The sequence below is a fragment of the Danio rerio genome, chromosome 3 (genome assembly GCF_049306965.1).
Source record: "Danio rerio strain Tuebingen ecotype United States chromosome 3, GRCz12tu, whole genome shotgun sequence".
NCBI classification, from domain to species: Eukaryota; Metazoa; Chordata; class Actinopteri; order Cypriniformes; family Danionidae; genus Danio; species Danio rerio.
Window position 1 is genome coordinate 3,478,424 of NC_133178.1, and position 21,216 is coordinate 3,499,639.

The 21,216-nt window shown below is 39.6% G+C and overlaps 1 protein-coding gene and 1 long non-coding RNA gene across 2 annotated transcripts; both read right to left on the reverse strand.

Annotated features, from left to right (window-relative positions):
• Positions 1-6,416: 6,416 nt before the first annotated feature.
• Positions 6,417-7,057, reverse strand: LOC101886256 (uncharacterized). The gene is made up of 2 exons (XR_012400715.1): positions 6,907-7,057; positions 6,417-6,456 (listed from the first exon to the last, which is right to left on the reverse strand). It is a non-coding gene; the product is annotated as an uncharacterized lncRNA (long non-coding RNA).
• A 216-nt stretch (positions 7,058-7,273) lies between these two features.
• On the reverse strand, positions 7,274-19,144 carry LOC141375022 (uncharacterized). Its single transcript, XM_073943815.1, has 2 exons — positions 18,994-19,144; positions 7,274-13,106 (listed from the first exon to the last, which is right to left on the reverse strand). Exon 2 carries the CDS (start codon positions 12,917-12,919, stop codon positions 8,609-8,611), a length of 4,311 nt encoding a protein of 1,436 aa, XP_073799916.1. The 5' UTR covers positions 12,920-13,106; positions 18,994-19,144; the 3' UTR covers positions 7,274-8,608.
• Positions 19,145-21,216: the final 2,072 nt, after the last annotated feature.

Sequence of the window (21,216 nt, forward strand, 5' to 3'; positions counted from 1 at the left end):
CCACCACTTTTGATTAAATATTACCAAAACAAACCATTTTTTTCTGCAGCAGATTGACTCGTCCCATGCAAAATAAAAATAGTTTTTATATTTGAAATTATTTAATACTTAATAATATGCTTTATATTTATTTATTTATTTAAATCCATACTTTGTAATGTGTGAAAGGTTTGCAAAATGGTTCATTTAATTAATTTATATAGATTTTTTTTAAATCCATACTTTGTAATAGCTGACAAGGCTGCAAAATGTTTTATTTAATTTTGTAATTTATTTATATTTTTATTCATTTATGCTTAAATCCGTATTTACCAATGGCAATTTAGAAAGCAATCCAATCATACACATCTGTCATTTGTTTGAAACATGCACTATAAAAAAAGACTAGTTGACTTCATTTAAACATTAAAATGCAAGAAAACTCATTGCCTTAAAATTATTATGCAAATTAAATATGTGCATAATTATAATTATTAAGTCAATCTAACAATTCCAATTCAATTTCTTTCAGTAAAGTCAACCTGATGCTTTTTAACAGCGTGTGAGGAAGGCTGAAACGCATCAGTGTGCAGTTATTTCAGCATTTCTGATGTTTATATACTCAGCTGGCCAGAGAATAAAGTCTGGACCAGAACAAGTTCCTTGGATTCTTTATTTCGGTAATATCTGCTTCAAACCCAAACCCAAGATAATCTACTTGGACTTTCTTTACAAGGTCCTTTCACCAGTCATCAAGATAAAATAATAAACTCTGCTGAGAGGAAGTGCTGGCGGTTTCTGATGCGACGTGATGATGTCATGCGTGGTCAGCTAATGGCAGGCTGTCATTGGTGGGCTGGAGTTCTGCTGGATGACATCATGCATCAAAAAAAAACCACAGCGCAGATGTCTGGGCTTCACATGCGATGACGTCATCAGTGAGCGATGACAGAGATGCTTTTAGCTTGATGTCAAGTTTGAGTGCACTGAAAATGCAAGTTTAACATTCTTATACAACTAAAGACAAACTTACGTCATGTTAATGCTTTATTTTTTTAACAAGTTTGCAAATAGGGGCGGCACGGTGACTCAGTGGCTAGCACGGTGGCCTTAAAGCAAGAAGGTCACTGGTTTGAGCCTCGGCTGGGTAAGTTGGCATTTCTGTGTGGAGTTTGCATGTTCTCCTCATGTTGGTGTGGGTTTACTCCGGGTGCTCTGGTTTCTTCCACAGTCCAGTTTTTTTATACTTAAAAATACATGTATAATAGTAGGGCTGCTAGATTTGGGGAAAAATCATAAATCACGATTATTTTGGTCATAATTGTAATCACGATCATTCAAAACGATTATCAGTTGAAGTCAAAAATATTAGCGCTCCTGAGATTTTTTTTTTTATAAATATTTCCCAAATTATGTTTTACAGAGCAAGGAATTTTAACAGTATTTCCTATAATATTTTTTTCTTCTATTTGTTTTATTTTAGCTAGAATAAAGACAGGTTTAAATATTTTGAAACCAATTTAAGGTCAATATTATTAGCCCCCTTAAGCAATATATATTTTTGATTGTCTGCAGAAGAAACTACTGTTATACAATGACCTGCCTAATTACACTAAGCCTTTAAATTGCACTTTAATCTGAATGCTTGCATTTTGAAAAATATCTAGTAAAATATTATGTGCTGTCATCATAGCAAAGATAAAAGAAATCAGTAATTAGAAATGAGATATCAAAACTATTATGTTCAGAAATAAGTAAAAAAAATCTTCTTTCCATGAAACAGAAACTGGAAAGTGGCGGTATATGATGCAATAATCATTTATCTCGATTAATGCTTTTTTTTATAATCGTTTGAAGCTAAAATCGAAATCGGAGCATTTTTATGCCTTTTTCTACCTCAACACTTTGCCTCTCCCGCGCCCCCCTTGTGAACTCTGGCGCCCCCCAGGTTGGGAACCACTGCTATAGGGGAATTGATGAACTAAACTGGCCATAGTGTGTGAGTGTGTATGTGAATGAGTGTGTATGGGTGTTTCCCAGTATTGGGTTGTGGCTGGAAAAGCATCCGCTGCATAAAATATATGCTGGAATAGTGGTTGGTTCATTCCGCTGTGATGACCTCTGAAATACAGACTAAGCCGAAGGAAAAGGAATGAATGAAGTTTGCAAATTGTTCAAATGGATGACTTCCCTATTTTAACTGTTTATTTTGCAAGTGCATATTGTGAAGTCTTATGCCACGGTCACACTCAATCCCATCGTACGGTGCTGTGAAAAGGCGCGGTTTTAAACAAAGCTGATTAGACGATAAAAACAGCGAGCGATTGGCTCAATTTAAATTTTGGGTACGGAGAGGTCATGTTTTGATCATGAATCGGTCTCATGCAGCCAAGTAATGCAATTTCACAGGTCAGAGTTCACCAAGCTTGAACTTTCCAATGCAACGAACTGCGAAACTTGTCGCACGAGCTAACATTTCCGGTCTGCCGCATTCGCATGCTTATGTCTAAGTCTATGGATTGAAAAGGGCAGTGTGACCGCAGCTTTTAGGTGATCAATTGGTATTTACATGAGGTCATTGATGACGCACGAGACTCAAATGGAGGGCAGGTGATTCTTCAACATAGGACTGGCTATCAGAACACATGGTTTCCGCTACATTCATTCCTCCATGGCAGGGCGGCACGCCAAAATTGATCGCGCCATGGCTACATTACAGCTTTCCATTCAAAACATTCAGTCGTGTTTTTTAATATCGAGTGATAATCAAACCAAAATGTTTTAAAAGGTAAGTGAATTATAACAGAGCGAACTCTTCTGTAACCGTAGTAGTGCTGTGCGTCATTTGTTTAACCCTTTAAGGTTACATGCTGACTGACCTGACTGACTGACTGACTGACAGGTGCGTGATGCCAGCAAACGCGACGTATAGCCGTTTCACTTAACTTCAGGATGCTTTAATACGGCTCTGAAAGTCTATTTGAGACATTCATAAATATTCCTAGCAAATCTAATAAATATTGGAGACATAATTGTTACATAAACGCACTAAATCGCACTTTATCAGCGTTTATTTGAGAGCGCACAAGAAGATCTGCGCTTGAGTAGCGCATGCTCGTAGGATATTACATAAATGCGCTCACGACATTTGTCATTGAAGTAACGCCACAGGTAGTTGGTGGTAAAGTCTAGATCGGATATGCGGCCGGCCGGAAGTGCGATATGCACATTAATAAAGCAGCATTTTGTTTTGACACTGTATAACAATATTTAATATTTTTACAGTACTGTGAGGGTTGGGTTTAGGGTTGGGGTGGGGGTAGACGTTAAAAAATACATTTCATTGGGTAATTTAATACATAACATAACTAATACTCGGTATAGCTACAGTTTTTACATTACTGTGACAGTTGGGTTTAGGGTTGGGGTGGGGGTAGACATTAATAAAATACAACAAATGAGAAATTTAATAAATAATAGGAAGAAAAAGAACTGGTTGAGAACGAAAGGAAGCATATAATAAACATTCAATCAATACCTCCATATGTACAAACTCTTTCTATATGCAATAATTCTTTGGCAGCACCAATAAAGATTATATACAGGCCTAGCTATGTGTTTACAAATGTTAATGTGTTATACAAAAATACAAACACCACCACACTTATAGAAAATCCAGAAAGTAAGGTACCCTGCCATGTAATCGCTGCAATCAGTGGCGTTTGGCGGACACAACCGCAACGCGATTAATGCTATATGCGCAGCAGCGGTGAATGCTTGTTGACGGTAAGTTCATCGACTGAAAAAGAAAGAAATGCAACTCTAGCAACAAAACTAGATGGTTATTATTGTGGAGCACTTTTTCCACAAATAAAAAATATGAACGGTTGAAGTCAGAATTATTAGCCCCCCTTCGATTTCTTTTTTTAAAGGTATTTTCCAAATAATGTTTATCAGAGCAATGAAATTTTCACAGTATGTCTGATAATATTTTTTCTTCTGGAGAAAGTCTGATTTGTTTTATTTCAGCAAGAATAAAAGCAGTTTTAAAATTTTTAAACGCCTTTTTAAGGTCAAAATTATTAGCCTCTTTAAGCTATATATTTTTTCGATAGTCTTCAGAACAAACCATCATTATACAATAACTTGCCTAATTACCCTAACCTGCCTAGTTACCCTAATTAACCTAGTTAAGCCTTTAAATGCCACTTTAAGCTGTATAGAAGTGTCTTGAAGAATATCTAGTCTAATATTATTTACTGTCATCATGGCAAAGAGAAAATAAATTAGTTATTAAAGATGAGTTATTAAAACTATTATGATTAGAAATGTGTTGAAGAAAAATCTGCTCTCTGTTAAACAGAAATTGTGGAAAAAAAAACTGAGGGGCTAATAATTCTGACTTCAACTGTATTGTAGACTATGCGTTTACCCTTTTGTCTGCTTTCATCTGTTATTTCGTGATGTCTGGAAGATTTCTGCATGAGGAAAAACTACAGTAATTTATAATAAACAAGTTTTTCAAACACAGTAAAGTGTGTAATGTGTCCAACTTCTTGTTAATGAATGCTCCAGAATACTGTAGCATAGCAAACTGACGGACTGTAATAAATAACATTAGTGTAAACTCTGCTGCATTTGTGACGCTGTATAGTTATAGTGTAGTAGAAAACTGAAGCCTGCTAAATAATTTGTTTATTACTACAGATTAGTTGTACCATAGCAACAATATGATTACTACAACAGTTTAATTTAAGTAATTATCTACAGCATGCTTCCGAACACTATTTATTTTTTCATGTAATGTCATAGCTTATACAGTATCTGCCGTCTCGATGACAGGCAAATTTATTTTAGTTCAGTAGAAAACTCGGCCCTCTTCATGATATAAGGATTATTCACAATATATGTGGCTATTTTCTATTTATATTTCCTTTTAAATATGGTATAAAGTGCAAAAATATAGACTTTCCTCTGCATCTCCTATTCAGTTTTTTACCTCCAGCCCTCCACCTGAATTTTGAAGGTCACCAGAACCACGTGATTGAAAACAACCAATAAATCCTAGCAAATTAATCCACTGAAACAAACAAAAAAAACAAAGTTTATTTTGGTAATCTTTATTCAAAATCTGAGCATCTGCTTCAGCTCTGAAACAACAGCCCTTCTCTGATGACGTCAGTTTGACAGATTGGGGGAGACATGCGTATAGGCACGCCCTTTTAATTGTTTGCGAGTTAAAGATGAAAGGAGAAGCTCAAAGATAAAACCCCGCCCCCTATTAATATGCAGTTTTAATTGGAAAAAGCCATCATACCAAAAATAAGTCTCAGGCAACTTCATGCAGACTTCAAAATTTGCATAATCTACAAGGAAAAATGATTAAAACCTCTAAATGCAGTTTTGTAAATAATATTATCTGTGGTGTAATCTATACCCTAAGATGGGAATCTCAACACATACCTTTTTTCCTTCTAGTTATATGTGTGAAAGCAAAAGAGCGCTGACAGACTGATAGGATCTAAAACACACCTGGAGTTACATCATCACTGCGATATGAGAACATTATATCGGGACTGAATTTACAGCTTTCTACATGACAGACAGCTATGTGAATTGTTATTTAGGTTTAAAAGCGCCTCGGGCTGAGCTAAAACCCAATCCTGGAGCTTCACACGCTACACACACATACACACTTTTAAGGTGAGAAACCAGCAATTACTCAAATAATGTACATTTGCTACAATAATAGAAATCTAAACCTCCCCACATAGCAAAATTTTCCTGGCCCAGATTTGGCCCGCACAATCAGCTTTAGCTTGGCCCACAGGCCACGGTGAATTACAGTACATGATTGGACCAAGTCTGGCTTCCATACAAGGGCTAAACATGGACCATATCCAATTCAATAACCCTGCAATGAATTTGATTAACCCATGAAGCATTTCACTTTATGGCCGAGCTTTTTCTGGAAGTGACATGATTGGTAGGATTTTTTCTTTACTCCAAAATGTAAAAGTGGGTCAAGATAGGCCAAACTTACGTGGTCCACATATAAATTTTTAACATCTGGGTCAAACACTACATTTGATATCTGGCCCAAGTCTTGTGTGCTGCCTTAAAGATGCACCTCTGCCATACCCGAGCCATCTTTGGCCCAAATAGTGCATGCAAGTTCCGGACAAATGCCTCCAGTGCCAACTTTGTGCCAGAATACTTTGCTACCTGGGTGTTTTTGTTTAACTGCATTATGCTACTGACTACAGTACAGAAATTATAAGCTTTTCGCAACAAAATTAGCCAAATGGCCAATCAAATCTAGCATAAATGTAACTGAGGTTTTAATTTAACGCTGATTCGGGTGTATCTGAATCCCTGCAGACAGTCGGTCAGAACTGTTTACTGTCATCTATTCAAAGAAATTCACTCAGACTCCATTTCTCAGTTGAACATTTACTGATGATAAGTTGTGGTTTTCTGAAACAATACAAAAATAATCTCACATAAGTAATTATATAAATAACAATTAGAACATCAAATAACAATACTTATAATTATAAAACATGAATACAAATTGCAGTAACCGCACCATATGAATGGAAACATTTAGAGCAGTTGTTCCCTAACTGACCGCAAGAGGGCGCCAATAGATCACTAAACATGGCTGAGGCACATTTTCCAATGAAATAATAATCAACATGTATATGTAGTAAATAACTCGACGAAACGATTACATTTGTACATGTAAAGTGTTAACATTACATGCAATAGGTATACTGCATATAAAAACAAGCTTAATTATCAACTATTATCAGTTACAACTCCAAAATCGGCCATTAGACGCTATTGCGTTATGGCGCTATGGCGCATTTCACCCGCGATCTAAAATAACGAGACATTTACATAAACCAAACCAAATACACTTACTTTCTGTGCACGCACAACTATATACATCATTGGTTGTCTTAATCTGCATGCAAACGTGAGCAGAGAAGAAGATAACTTTAACTTTGCAGCGATTTCAGTTCGGGCTCTTTGTCTGCTCTGCACACCTGCTTCTCTTCCTTCTCTAAGTCCCGCCCATTAAAGTGACGATGCACTTGCGTATGAGTCAGCAAGAGAATGTTCCAGAAGCCTTTTGAACAGCCGCCCCCGAATTCAATAATTGAATTCGCACATTTACAAAAGGTTCTTTCCTTAAAGTGGATCAATCTTCAACAAGGGTTGGCAGCTTAACTAAACGTGCTACTGGTCGGGTATATGTTTTCCTTCCAACTTGTACAGTGGCTGATCTTACTCTGTCATCAGCTCCTGGATGTACTTGCCCGATTTTCCCCACTGGCCATAGAGCTCGAGGGAGCTGAGGATCGACAATCATCACTACTTCGCCAACCTGCAGGTTTTCCTTTTCTGCTTTCCATTTCTGCCTAACTTGGAGATTGGGCAGGTAGTACTTAATAAAATGCCTCCAGAAGTGGTCTGCTAACAGCTGGCTGTGTCTCCAACGGCGTCGGCTTATCACTCCTGAGTCCTGATACACCACCTGGGGCAGTGAGGCATCTCTGCGGCCAATGAGGAAGCAGTTGGGAGTGATTGGATCTACATCAGAAATGTCTGATGATGTGTAGCTGAGCGGTTTTGAGTTAAGTATCCCTTCAATCTCAGTTAAGACTGTTCTTAAAACTTCCTCCGTCACAGTCTGTGCCCCTAGTGTAACTTGGAGAGCAGCTTTAATTGAACGTATTTCTCTCTCCCAGCATCCCCCGAAGTGGGGTGCTCCCGGTGGATTGAAGACAAACTTAATTTGTTGGGAGGCAAGATGACTTTGGAGCTCGCTGTGCAAGGCGCCAAGAGATTCCTTCAACTCTCGTTCTCCACCTTTGAAGTTAGTGCCTTGATCACTTAGTAACTCGTATGGCTTTCCTCGTCGAGCGATAAAACGTCTTAAGGCCATTAGGAATGAATCAGAATCTATACTGGCCAACAGATCTATATACACTGCCCTGGTCGTAAGGCACTTGAATATTATGCCCCACCTCTTCTCATTTCTCCGTCCAATCTTAATCAGGTAAGGTCCAAAGCAATCCATCCCTGTTGAAAAGAAGGCAGGTTTAAAGAGCTGTTGTCTTGCAAGTGGCAAGTCTGCCATCAGGGGAACTTCTGGTTTCCCTTTCCATCTACGACACTCTGCAAATTGATGCTGATGTCTCCGAACTGCTTCACGTCCTCGTAACACCCAATATGTTCTCCTCATCTCTGCGAACACTCGTTCTGATCCAGGGTGATGTAGCTTCTTATCATAATCCTTAATAATGAGTTTAGTTACAGGATGGTGGGAGTCAAGGACTATGGGGTGAATACAGTCCAGCTCTGCTTCTGTGCGATGTCTTAAACGGCCACCTACCCGAATGAGACCAGTGGTAGGGTCAAGTTCGGGAGAGAGAGAAGCCAATCGGCTTGTACCTGATACTGGTTTATCGGACTTTAGTTGGGCCATCTCGGTAGGGAAGGATTCAGATTGGATTTGACAAAGAACAAGTTGTTCCAGTTTTCTTTGTTCATCAGCACATGTAATGGTGGCCGCCCCGTATAGCTGCTGATTACACGCTTTTATGAACTCAGTTATTGTCTAATACTGTTGTGGATTTGGCAAGGGTGTGACTGTAATTGCTCCACAAAACACAGCTGGCCTTAGTTCGTGCTGCTGCTCTTCAGCAGGCAAGGATGGCTGCTCTGGCCAAGTCTCCACAGGCAGCTTAAGAAATGAGGGGCCTTGATTCCACTGGTTACATTTGACTAGGTCACACAGCTTTTTTCCTCTTGTGATACTATCCGCAGGATTGTCCTCTGATCGTATGTATCGCCAGCTTGCAGAAGCTGTGAGTTCTTGAATTTCCGCTATTCGTGTTCCCACAAACACCTTGTAACGACAAGAACTTGACAATAACCAGGTAAGTACAGTCGTGGAGTCTGACCAGAGGGTTAAGGAACAGATGGGTAATGTGAGCTCTGTGACTAAGACCTTGGAGAGCTGGGCACCACTTAGAGCTGCACACAGTTCAAGGCGAGGTATAGACTGTTGCTTTCGGGGAGCAACACGTGACCTGGCTGCTAGAAAGGCAACTTCAACCTGTCCTTCTGTGCTTTCTGTCCTCAAATAGGCCACAGACCCATAAGCCTTCTCCGACGCGTCACAGAATACATGTACATCTCGTCTGGTAGTTGGTACATCCATGTCTGGACTGGAGTAGCATCTTGGCAGTGTTATCTTGTCTAGCTCACACAACTCCTTCTCCCATGAATTCCATAAACTGAGCAGATCTTCAGGCAGTTGTGGATCGTCCCAATCACGCTTTTTATCCCATAGACGCTGCACTAGTATTTTTGCTCTTGTGGTGTAGGGGATAATATAGCCAAGGGGATCATATTGGCTGGCCAGGATAGAATAAACGCTGCGCATGGTTACTTGAGTACAGTTCACTTCCCTGTGCTTGTAGTGCAAAGTGTCTGACTGACAGCGCCAGAGCAGTCCCAGGGTAGATTCTTGGGTATCTTGCAGTCCCTGACTAAGCCAGAGCTCACAGTTATTCGATCTTATATCACAGGGAAGGTGGGCGACCACTGTTGGACAATTGCTGGCCCACTGACGCAGTTCAAAGCCTCCTTCATTCAATAGGGCACAAAGCTGATCAACAAGATCTTTGGCTCCATCTTTGGAGGGGAGACTGTAAAGACAGTTGTCAACATAGAATGACTTTTCGATCACTTCCCTCACCTGATCTCCGGGTTGACTGTGGTCTTGTACGTGTTTTTGGAGAGCAAATGTGGCACAGCAGGGACTGCATGTAGTCCCAAAGGGAAGTACCTGCCACTCGTACACTTCTGGGGCTTGATCTACAGCAATGTCTCTCCACAAGAACCGAAGCAAGGATTTGTCTTCAGGAAGCAGCCTCACCTGATGAAACATCCCTCGTATGTCGCTACTCAGAGCTGTTGAGTGTTCTCGGAAACGTAGTAACACTGCTAGCAAGGTGGGGCTCAAGGTGGGACCTGGTAGTAGCAGCTTATTCAAATTTTGTCCCTCATACTGAAATGAGCAATTGTACACAACACGATTCTTGCCATTGTGGGTGACCATATGGTGAGGGATGTACCATGATTCTTGTGATTTCTCAGCTTCACCTGGTTGTAGTTTCTCCACATAACCAGCATTCTTGAGTCTCTCAATTTCAGCTTTGTAAGCACATGCCTGATCAGGTGTTTTCATCAGCTTACGTTCAATGCTTCTGAGCTGTGGCAGTACAGCTTCTTTAGGCATGTGCAGAGTCGGCATATGTTGTACACGCAGCAGTGGTGTTGCATATCGCATAATTCCATCCACATTAACTCTTACAGTTTTCTCTTGTAGGAGTCGGATGGCCTCATGATCAAGTTTTGACCGAGTCACTACTTTCTCATTGCGGTATGGGATTACGTCCATCTGCCATAGCCTTTCTACTTGGGCAAACAGTTCAGCATTATGAGGTATAGCGGTGAAGAGGCATTGGTGAGTATTGCGGCCATGCTTAATCTCGTGTGTTGGGCCTTGTAGTGTCCAGCCTAGTCGAGTTCGTACAGCAGCGGGTCCACCTGGAGGGCCTAGACGAACAGGCTCAATTGGGGTCACCAAGTGTGGACAATCTGAGCCAATGAGCAGTACAGGCTGTACTCTGTCTATTTGCTGCAAGGGTAGCCCTGCTAAATGGCAGTACCTCTTTTGGAGGGAAGCAACGGGGTGAGATTGCTCGGCCAGTCCAAGTCTTTCTGCTGTAAAAGCACCTTGAATGGAGAATTTTTTGTGTTTGTTACTGACAGGGGACACTGTGAATGAGACTGCCGCCCCGTGAAGAACCTGTTGGTCCTGCCTCACCGTCCGCAGTATTAGGTCCTCTGGCTGCCCTTTCAGATTTAATTCCTGTGCTGCGGTATGGAGCAGGATGGTCCTCTCCGACCCGTCGTCCAAAACAGCATATGCCTCAATAGATTTGTCTCCATTGGTAATGATGACTTTGCTCACCTTCAGAAGTACTTTACGGCTATAAACTGGGCGATCAACATACAGGACATCCTTGGTGGTGTTAACTAGACAGGAGTTCTCTTTAGTGGCTGTTTCAGTGGAATCTACAGTCCGTTCATTAACATCATGCAATATGCATAGGTGTCTCCTGTTGCAAGTCTTACAGGGGGATTTCAGGGTGCATTTCGAGGCATGATGGCTGCATCCGCAACACCAACATCGATTGTTTTTTCGAATCCAGGACTCTTTCTGCTCTTTGGTAAGGTCTTTGAAATTAGCACACCCATTCAAGAAGTGATTGGTATTGTCACAGTAGGGGCAATATGCACTTAACCGCCCTTTAAACCTGGCAGATTTAGGTGTCACCTCTGAGGCTTGTGGTTGGCTTTTTCTCCCACTCATGGGTTTCTCTGTGCCTAGCAGGATGGTTGTGGGTTTCCTGGCAGCCTTAGGATTACGATACTCCAGCCTTTTCTTGTTGCTGGGGCCTGGTGTGAAACCAGAAGTTTTGACGCCATCATCCTGAACTTGTAGCTCATACTCTAGCCAGTTAGAGAAATCGATGAGGGTTGGGATAGCTACTCTCATAGGGTGTATATATCTCTTGAAGCTAGTTCTCAGCTCATGAGGGAGTTTGCTTTGCAGTCTTGAAACATGTGACCCACAGTCCAATTCAACATTACCTTCAGGACCCAGCTGTTCTAGCATGCTCACCAGAGAACGCACTCGAAGCGCAAACAGCTTGAAAGCTTCAACATCTCCAGTTCTGATATTGGGGCCATCCATGACCTCAGCGATGTTCTGCAGGACCAGCTTGTGTGGCTGACCATACATGTTGATGAGAGCTTGCATAGTGTCCGTATAAGGGTGTGTTGAGTTGCAATATGAATCTGCTACCAGCAATGCCTCCTCTAACTGTAGATGATCTGTGAGGATTTGATATCGGAAACGTTCAGATGCATCACTGGGTAGGAGATTCTCTAAAGCCATGCGCAACCTTGAAAACTCTCGTGGATCCGATGTTGATAAGAACGGAATAGAAGGCTTAGGTCCTCGGTATGTTCTCTCTTGAGAGTATGGCACTGCAGATGGAGGCACAATCCTTGAACGCTGCATATGGTAGGATTCTCGTTGGTCTGAGTGTGAGGGATAATTCTCTCTGGGCTCATAGTAGTGGATGGGTTCACTATGTGGATGAGGCTGAAGATGAGGAGCTAGTCTTGGATTAGGGGTACGATACCTTGGCAGTGCTTGGGGCTGCTCTACTGGTATAGGTGAGACAGTGCAATCTCTCATCTGCTCTGTTATCTGCTTAGAGGGGTACTGGGGGAAATCGCTGCTTTGTGTGGGGAACAGAGGCTGGCTATGAACTGTTTCTGGTACGTCAGGGCGAGGAGCTGGTAACCGAGCGACTGGCTTATGCTGAATGGCTACGTTTGAGGCTAGCTGCTGGATCTCTCGTTTCATTACAATATTTTCCTCTTTAAGACCCCTTAATGCACTTAAAATCTCTGGCATTTGTCGGATGCAGCTACGAAGCTCATCATTCTCTCGTTGCATCTCCTCCCAGGCTGACTGCTGCGACTGATGATACTGTTCATCTTCTTCTCTCTGTAACACTCCCTGTGTACTTTGCCATTCATCCTGTAGCACCAGATCACTGGTTGGTGAACGCTGACTTATAGGTGTGAAGGCATGAGACTCACGTTCAGTAGACAATGGAGCATATTCTGCATTAACTTCTTCATCACTTGAATATGTAAGTTGCTGGCATCCCCTCTCAGATCCAGTCATACGTACTTGGAAGTCTGCTAGATATGCAGGTGGCTTTATATGTCTTCTGGGGCGAACAGCTGGAGGCTCTTGCTGTGAACGGGATGACATTTCTGCAGTTATTCAGCATCCGGCTCGAAGGACCACTTTGTAACTGAGGTTTTAATTTAACGCTGATTCGGGTGTATCTGAATCCCTGCAGACAGTCGGTCAGAACTGTTTACTGTCATCTATTCAAAGAAATTCACTCAGACTCCATTTCTCAGTTGAACATTTACTGATGATAAGTTGTGGTTTTCTGAAACAATACAAAAATATGTATGTATGTATTTTTTTTATTTAGTGCCATGTCAGCAACCAAGGCTATCTTCATGGCAGGAATCTTTCAACAATAAATATACAATTTAAAAATCAACAAACAAAATAAAACATAAATTAAATAAGATTTTTTGTGTTAATACATGATAAAAATTCTAAAATCTTTTCTGGTTCCACTTTGTCAAAAATGTCCTTAAAAGAGTTCATTTCATAAAAAGTCCTTCTGGAATCAGTAGAAGCAGGACAGTCCAGTAAAATATGTTTTACAGTGATAGGAGTTTTGCAGCACAAACACTGAGTGGGGTTTTCACCTTGGAGCAAAAACCCATGTGTAATTCTCGTATATCCAATACGGCATCTGGTAAAAACTACTTGATCAAATCGATTCTTAAAATGTCTTAAAATTCTGTGTGAAACTTCAGGTTGGATTTCATGTAGTTTATTGTTTTCTAATGCATCCCATTCCTTTTGCCACTTGTTTAAAATGTAAGCGTTGATAAAAGGTTTCATCTCTGACGGAGGAATTTGGCATTTGTTTATTACTTGCTTCAAAGCATCTTTAGCAGCTGCATCAGCTCGCTCATTGCCTAAAAGCCCGACATGTCCAGGAACCCAGCAAAAAATGATGTGATAAAACTGATTTTGTAGTTGGTGAACTTTAGTTAAAATATTGTCAATCAAAGGATGATCATTTGTTGAAGATTCCATAACTTGGAGGCATGATTTAGAGTCTGTGAAAATGATGGATTTCTTTTGTTGTGCATTTTCTATGTACTCCAATGCTAAAAGTAAAGCGCGGGCTTCAGCTGTGAATATGGAGCATTCTTTAGGTAGACTGATTCCATGACTTTGTTCCCCTGTCACCATTGCTGCTGCTACATTACTTTCCATCTTTGAACCATCTGTGAAGATTGGTATGTGCTGAGAGTATTGAGTTCTGATATCCAGGTATTGTTGTTTGTACATATTGGGATGAGTAACTCCTTTCTTCTGGTGTCCTAGCTCCATATTGATTATAGGCATCTTTAAATTCCAGGGAGGCAATGAGTTGAAGTGTATTTGTTTTAAAATGTCCAGGTTTAAATTTAGATTTTGTAAGTGTGAATTGATACGTAAACCAAATGGTCTGATGGTTTTTGGCTTACTTTCGTATAATTGTACAAACTGAGGTTCGAAAACTGCAGTATAAGCTGGGTTATTCTTATTTGCCTTTAGTTTGATAGCATATTGTAATGAAAGTTTCAGCCGTCTATTTTGAAGTGAGGGTTCGTTAGCTTCAATGTACAGACTCTGAACGGGTGATGTTCTGAATGCTCCTAAAGCAAGCCGTAATCCTTGATGGTGGACTGTATTGAGGATTTGTTTATAAGATTTCCTGGCAGAGTCATAAATTATGCTTCCATAATCCAAACGAGATCGAATGAGTACTCTGTACAATCGTAAAAGTACAGTTAAGTCAGCACCCCAATTTGTTTTTGCCAACACTTTGATTATGTTCATAGCTTTGAGGCACTTGTTTTTCAAAAATTTTAAATGAGGGATAAAAGTCATTTTGTTATCAAAAAGGAGACCTAAAAACTTGATTTCTTTAACAACTTTGATCAAATTTCCATTGATAAAAAGTTCTGGATCATGATGAAGTGATCGCTGGATACAAAAATGTGTACAAACAGTTTTTGTTTTAGAGAACTTAAAACCATTTTCGACAGCCCACTGGTTAATTTTGTGAATATTTAACTGCAATTGCCTTTCAATTGTATTCATGTTCTTCCCTCTGTAACAGATACATAAATCATCCACGTAGATGCTGCAGAACATATTTGGAGCAATGATTTCCACAATGCTATTTATTTTAATATTGAAGAGTGTGACCGAGAGTATACTTCCTTGAGGAACTCCGAGTTCTTGTTGGTGGGTATTTGAAAGGGAATTTCCCACTTGGACTCTGAAGTTTCTTCTAGTGAGAAAGTTTGAAATGAAGGTAGGAAGTTTTCCTCTAAATCCCATTTGGTGAAGATCTTTTAAAATTCCATATCTCCATGTTGTGTCATAAGCTTTTTCTAAATCAAAGAAAACAGCAACAACATGTTCTTTTCTGATGAATCCATCTCTGATATAAGTTTCTAGTCGGATTAACTGATCCAATGTACTCTTTCCACGTCTAAATCCACACTGGTAGTCAGTTAGTTGTTTGTTTTTTTCTAGTGTCCAGACAAGACGGTTGTTAATCATTCTTTCCATCGTTTTACATAAACAACTGGTCAGAGCAATTGGTCTGTAGTTATTTGGATCAGTGTGGTCTTTTCCTGGTTTAGGTATAGCTATTACTGTTGCTTCTTTCCACGAAGCTGGAATTTTTCCCGAAGACCAGATGTTGTTGAACTCGTCCAGTAGGAGGCATAGTGAACTATATGGTAAGTGTTTTAAAAACTGGTAATGGATTTTATCTGGTCCAATGGCTGTATCATGTGAGCATTTTAAAGAATTTATTAATTCTTTAATTTTAAAAGGTTGATTATATACTTCTTTGTTGTCAGAATAAAAATTTAGTTCTTTGCATTCCTGCTGTGCTCGTATGATTTGAAATGCTGGGAGGCAGTTCTCTATTGATGAATTCTTTTCGAAGGCTTCAGCTAATGTATTTGCTATGTCCATTTCCTTTGTTTGAAGTATTCCTTGTTTTATAATATGTTGTATGCGAGTTCCATTTTCCTTTCCCTTCATTTTACGGATCATGTTCCAAATCTTCTTCATGGGAGTATAGTAAGTTAAGCTGGATACAAATTGTTTCCAGCTTTGTTTCTTTGCTTCATTTAGGGTTCTGCGAGCTTGGGCTCTACAAATTTTAAAATGGATAAAATTTGTAGTTGTTGGATGTTTATTAAAAGCACGTTCTGCTTTTTTCCGAGTTTCAATAGCTTTTTTACATTGTTCATTAAACCAGGGATTTGTCTTTCGTTGTGGTTTTGTTGATGTCTTTGGGATGGTTTCATCTGCTATAGCGATTAACTGCTGAGTGAAGTCTTCTATTGAGTTCTGATTATCTTGGGTAGCTGACATAAATTTTTCACAACACAAGGTTTGAAAGGTGGTCCAGTCTGCTTTCTTGAGTTGCCATCTTGAAGGTCTACTTGTTACATCCAGTTGTGGAAATGTGAGGATAATTGGGAAGTGGTCACTCCCGCATAGATCATTCCATACTCTCCATGAACAGTCAAGTAAAAGATCAGCACTACATATTGTCAGATCGATTGCTGTATAAGTACCATGTCCTGGATGAAGATATGTTTTGGTTCCATCATTTAAAAGACATAAATCATTATTTTCTATAAAAGTTTCCATTCTTCTTCCTTTGGCATCACAGTGATCATCACCCCATAAGATGTTGTGGCTGTTAAAATCACCCATCAGTAAAAATGAAGTTTGTAATTGTGAAATAAGTTTGTCCAGTTCTTGAGGTATTACAGCTTCATGAGGTGGGATATAGATAGAGCATATTGTAATTGTTTTATGTAGAGTAAGTTGAACTGCTGTTGCTTGTAATTGAGTGTCCAATACAACTTGACTGTGGATAATGTCGTTTCTCACTAGGATAGCTGATCCTCCAGAGGGTCGTTGTATGTTTGGTCCACATATACTAATCATATTAAAACCTTTAAAAGTTAAGGCATCATTTGGAGATAAGTGGGTTTCCTGAATACAATAGGCAAGTGGGTTAAAAACAGAATTTAAATGCTGTAATTCTGCAAAGTTGGTTTTTAGTCCCCGACAATTCCACTGTATTATGTGATTGTTTATTCTCAAGTGGGAAATATAGGTACAGGTCCTTTATTTTTACATTTAGGTGAGAGACTACGACTACGACTGGTCGTTGTCTCCGTCATTTCAATATCTTTAGGATTGTCATCTTTGTGAGTTCGACATTTATCTTGATTTGGTTGTTGATTTGTTGTACTTGGAGTTTTCTTTTTCACTTTTGATTCTTTCTGTTCTAGGTATGAGTCTTGAATTGGTCCAGTTTGAATGAGTTCATTTTTTGTTTTTTGGGAAGTTGAGTTTTTGGTGTTGCTTATGGTTTGAGGTTTGTCCTTGAATAGCCAAGTTAGATCCGTCTGACAACTTATTGATTGAGTTTTTGGTGTGACTGCAACAGAATAGGGTTTTTTCAGACAGAAGGCAGGAAGAGCTTCAACTATTTTACGAGCTTCAGGATAACTCATCTTCCTTGTGTGTTTTATTTTTTGTATTTCTTTCTCTTTATGCCAAATGGGACAATTCTTTGATGAGGCTGCATGATCTCCAAGGCAGTTTTTACATTTAGGAGGTTTTGTGCAGTTCATTCCATGATCATCCTCACCACAGTTTTGACATGTTGTCTTATTTTTGCATCCTGCAGATCCATGACCAAATTTCTGGCATTTAAAACATCTCAGTGGATTTGGTATGAATATATCTACAGCAACACTTAAATATCCAAGTTTGATTTTCTCTGGTGGTTGTGGTCTGTTGAAGGTCAGGATGTATGTTCCCGTTTTAATCATCTGCCCATCCTTTTTGATGATTATTCTTTTTACGTCGATTACACCTATTGGTTTTAATTCTAAAGCGATTTCAGATTCGTCCATATCTTGTAATTCTCTGGTGCGGATTACACCTTTGCTGTTGTTCAGGGTAGAATGAGGGAATGCTTTCATAGTAATTCCAGCCAAAGTTGTTGCTTGTAGTAAATTTTCTGAGTTAGCTTTCCTAGCACATTCCACCAAAATTTGTCCAGATCGCAGCTTTTTAATGTCTTTTACTGTTCCTGCAATTCCTGTGATTCCTTTGTGGATCGCAAAAGGGGACAGTTTGGTCAGGGGCATGTCATCAGTCAGTGATTTCAGTACAATAAATCTTTGCCAGTTTTCATTTTCAGATGGGAAATTAAAACCAGTTCTTAGTTCAGTCTCCAAGTCTTGTTCCAATATCCGTTTTTTAGTGTTTTGATTTTTTGCCATAATGTTTAGATATTTGTTCTTCATCTCTGCTCCTCACCCACCTCGGAGTCCTACAAGGGGATGTACAGAGCCACGGACATCCACTGGATGTACATCAAGGATACAGTGATGATATACTTGAGCATATAAACACAGGGTCTATAATACTCAATTGACCCTATGCCAGCGCCTTCCGGGAGAAAGGCAAGTCCTGACAAGCCGATTGATTGGAATGGGCCTTTCCAATCTCTCGTCTAGTTGAAGTATGAGCCAAAGTGATGTGTTGGATAATTGATAGCCGCAGCAAATCAAAATCCTCAATCACCAGGATCTCTTCCTCCACCAACACGAGTCGCAACTCACGGCCAACAAGTTGCCCCATTTGTCGCCTCTTACGAACAGCAAGGGGGTGCTAGGGACCTATTCTACCCCGGGTCCCCACGGGGACAATACAAAAATAATCTCACATAAGTAATTATATAAATAACAATTAGAACATCAAATAACAATACTTATAATTATAAAACATGAATACAAATTGCAGTAACCGCACCATATGAATGGAAACATTTAGAGCAGTTGTTCCCTAACTGACCGCAAGAGGGCGCCAATAGATCACTAAACATGGCTGAGGCACATTTTCCAATGAAATAATAATCAACATGTATATGTAGTAAATAACTCGACGAAACGATTACATTTGTACATGTAAAGTGTTAACATTACATGCAATAGGTATACTGCATATAAAAACAAGCTTAATTATCAACTATTATCAGTTACAACTCCAAAATCGGCCATTAGACGCTATTGCGTTATGGCGCTATGGCGCATTTCACCCGCGATCTAAAATAACGAGACATTTACATAAACCAAACCAAATACACTTACTTTCTGTGCACGCACAACTATATACATCATTGGTTGTCTTAATCTGCATGCAAACGTGAGCAGAGAAGAAGATAACTTTAACTTTGCAGCGATTTCAGTTCGGGCTCTTTGTCTGCTCTGCACACCTGCTTCTCTTCCTTCTCTAAGTCCCGCCCATTAAAGTGACGATGCACTTGCGTATGAGTCAGCAAGAGAATGTTCCAGAAGCCTTTTGAACAATAAATATTATAAGAACTAAAAATATGCGACCATTAGTTCGTAAAATACACATTTCACATTAATGAATGCATTGTACACGAGTTATTCACAGAAAATACATGCACTTCAACATATTTATAGATTCTGTTATAATAAAAACAATCATCTTACCTTAAATAGTGACTGCATGGCTAACGTTAGCATGATGTGACGCGGCTAAATGCACAACTCCGGCGGAAGTGAACCACAAACTTGTTAAACTTTAAAGATATCTTTAAAACCTAAAATAAACATTAAATATATTCAGAAATAAATTGTAAATCGACAGACTTTATTTCTGTGGTTTTCTTTTGGCGTTGTTAGATTTAGCAACGATCCCGGAGAGTCCTGCTAATCTATTACCATGGAAACGAGCGCCCGTTCGCCTCACAGATGTACACCTTTACTGTTTCATCATCATTGCAGACTGGTAGAATAGATTTTAGAGGGGTAAAGCCTTTCAGCAGGACCATATAAATATAATTGATGTAATATGTCATGTTTAATCTACGGAATATAAAAAACAGCCTGCAGCAAGTGGATAAAACTAGCCTAATACCGCGGGGAAACCGTGGACTTGGCAACCCTGAAATTCCCGCGTAAACTGTGCGCCACCCGCTGTTTCCTGAAGGGAGTTTGCAGCCATTTTATACAAGGTTATAAATAAGAAAAACTAAGTAAACCAGCTTTATTTTTTTTATACATCAGTTTTTTTCTAAGAAAAAAATTACTGTACATTTTTACCATGATTGTACTATAACATGAAAAGGTATATTTAGAACTATATATGTTGATGACACATTAAAAGACTATTTCAATATCAGCTTGGCCCCAAAACAATGTCAATTGAAATGTATACTTTTAAAATGATAACAAATTATAAATAAATAATGTATTACTATATATACTCTAAAGCTGGTTTAACCTATTTGTCAGCAAGATTTCATCATTTAAAATAGACTTAAATGGAGTATGACCACTATTCTTGTGTGTTTCAGTGAGTGCAAGTGAGAATATAAGTGTTTTTTTTATTTTGCACATATTTTTACATTTATGAATAGAGCTTTTTACTTGTTATGGGTTTGGGTCAAAAATTTTTATTTGTAAAAAAACATTGTTTCCTTTATAAAATAAATAAATAAAATGAGGCAATTGTATATGTATACATGTATATAAGCACACAAACTCACTGCCCACTTTATTAGATACACATGTCCAACTGCTTATTAACGTAAATTTCATAACTCAATGCATTTAGGCATGTAGACATGATCGAGAGTCAAGAAGATCTGCTGCAGTTCAAACTGAGCATCAGAATGGGGAAGAAATGGGATTTAAGTGACTTTGAACATTGCATGGTTGCTGGTGCCAGAGTATTTCAGAAATTGCTGATCTACTGGGATTTTCACGCACAACCATCTCTAGGGTTTACAGAGAATGACCTGACAAAGAGAAAATATCCAGTGAGCGGCAGTTCTGTGGGCGCCAATGCCTTGTTGATGCCAGAGGTCAGAGGAGAATGGCCAGACTGGTTCCAGCTGAAAGAAAGGCAACAGTAGAAAAACTTTAGCAGAAGAGCATCTCTGAACAAACAACACAACACGTCCAACCTTGAGGCAGATGGGCTACAGCAGCAGAAGACCACACCGGGTGCCGCTCCTGTCAGCTAAGAACAGGAAACTGAGGCTACAATTCACACAGCCTCAGCAAAACTGGACAATAGAAGATTGGAGAAACGTTGCCTGCTCTGATGAGTCTCCATTTCTGCTGACACATTCAGATGGTCATGTCAGAATTTGGCATCAACATGAAAGCATGGATCCATCCTGCCTTGTTTCAGCGGTTCAGGCTGGTGGTGCAACAGTGTGAAGGATATTTCCTTGGCACATTTTGGGTCCATTAGTACCAACGCCACAGCCTACCTGAGTATTGTTGCTGGCCATGTCCATCCCTTTATGACAGCAGTGTCTCCATCTTCTGACGGCT

What these genes read in the sequence shown, in the direction of transcription:
- LOC141375022 (XM_073943815.1), bottom strand. Translation starts at nt 12,919, where the DNA reads ATGTCATCCCGTTCACAGCAAGAGCCTCCAGCTGTTCGCCCCAGAAGA.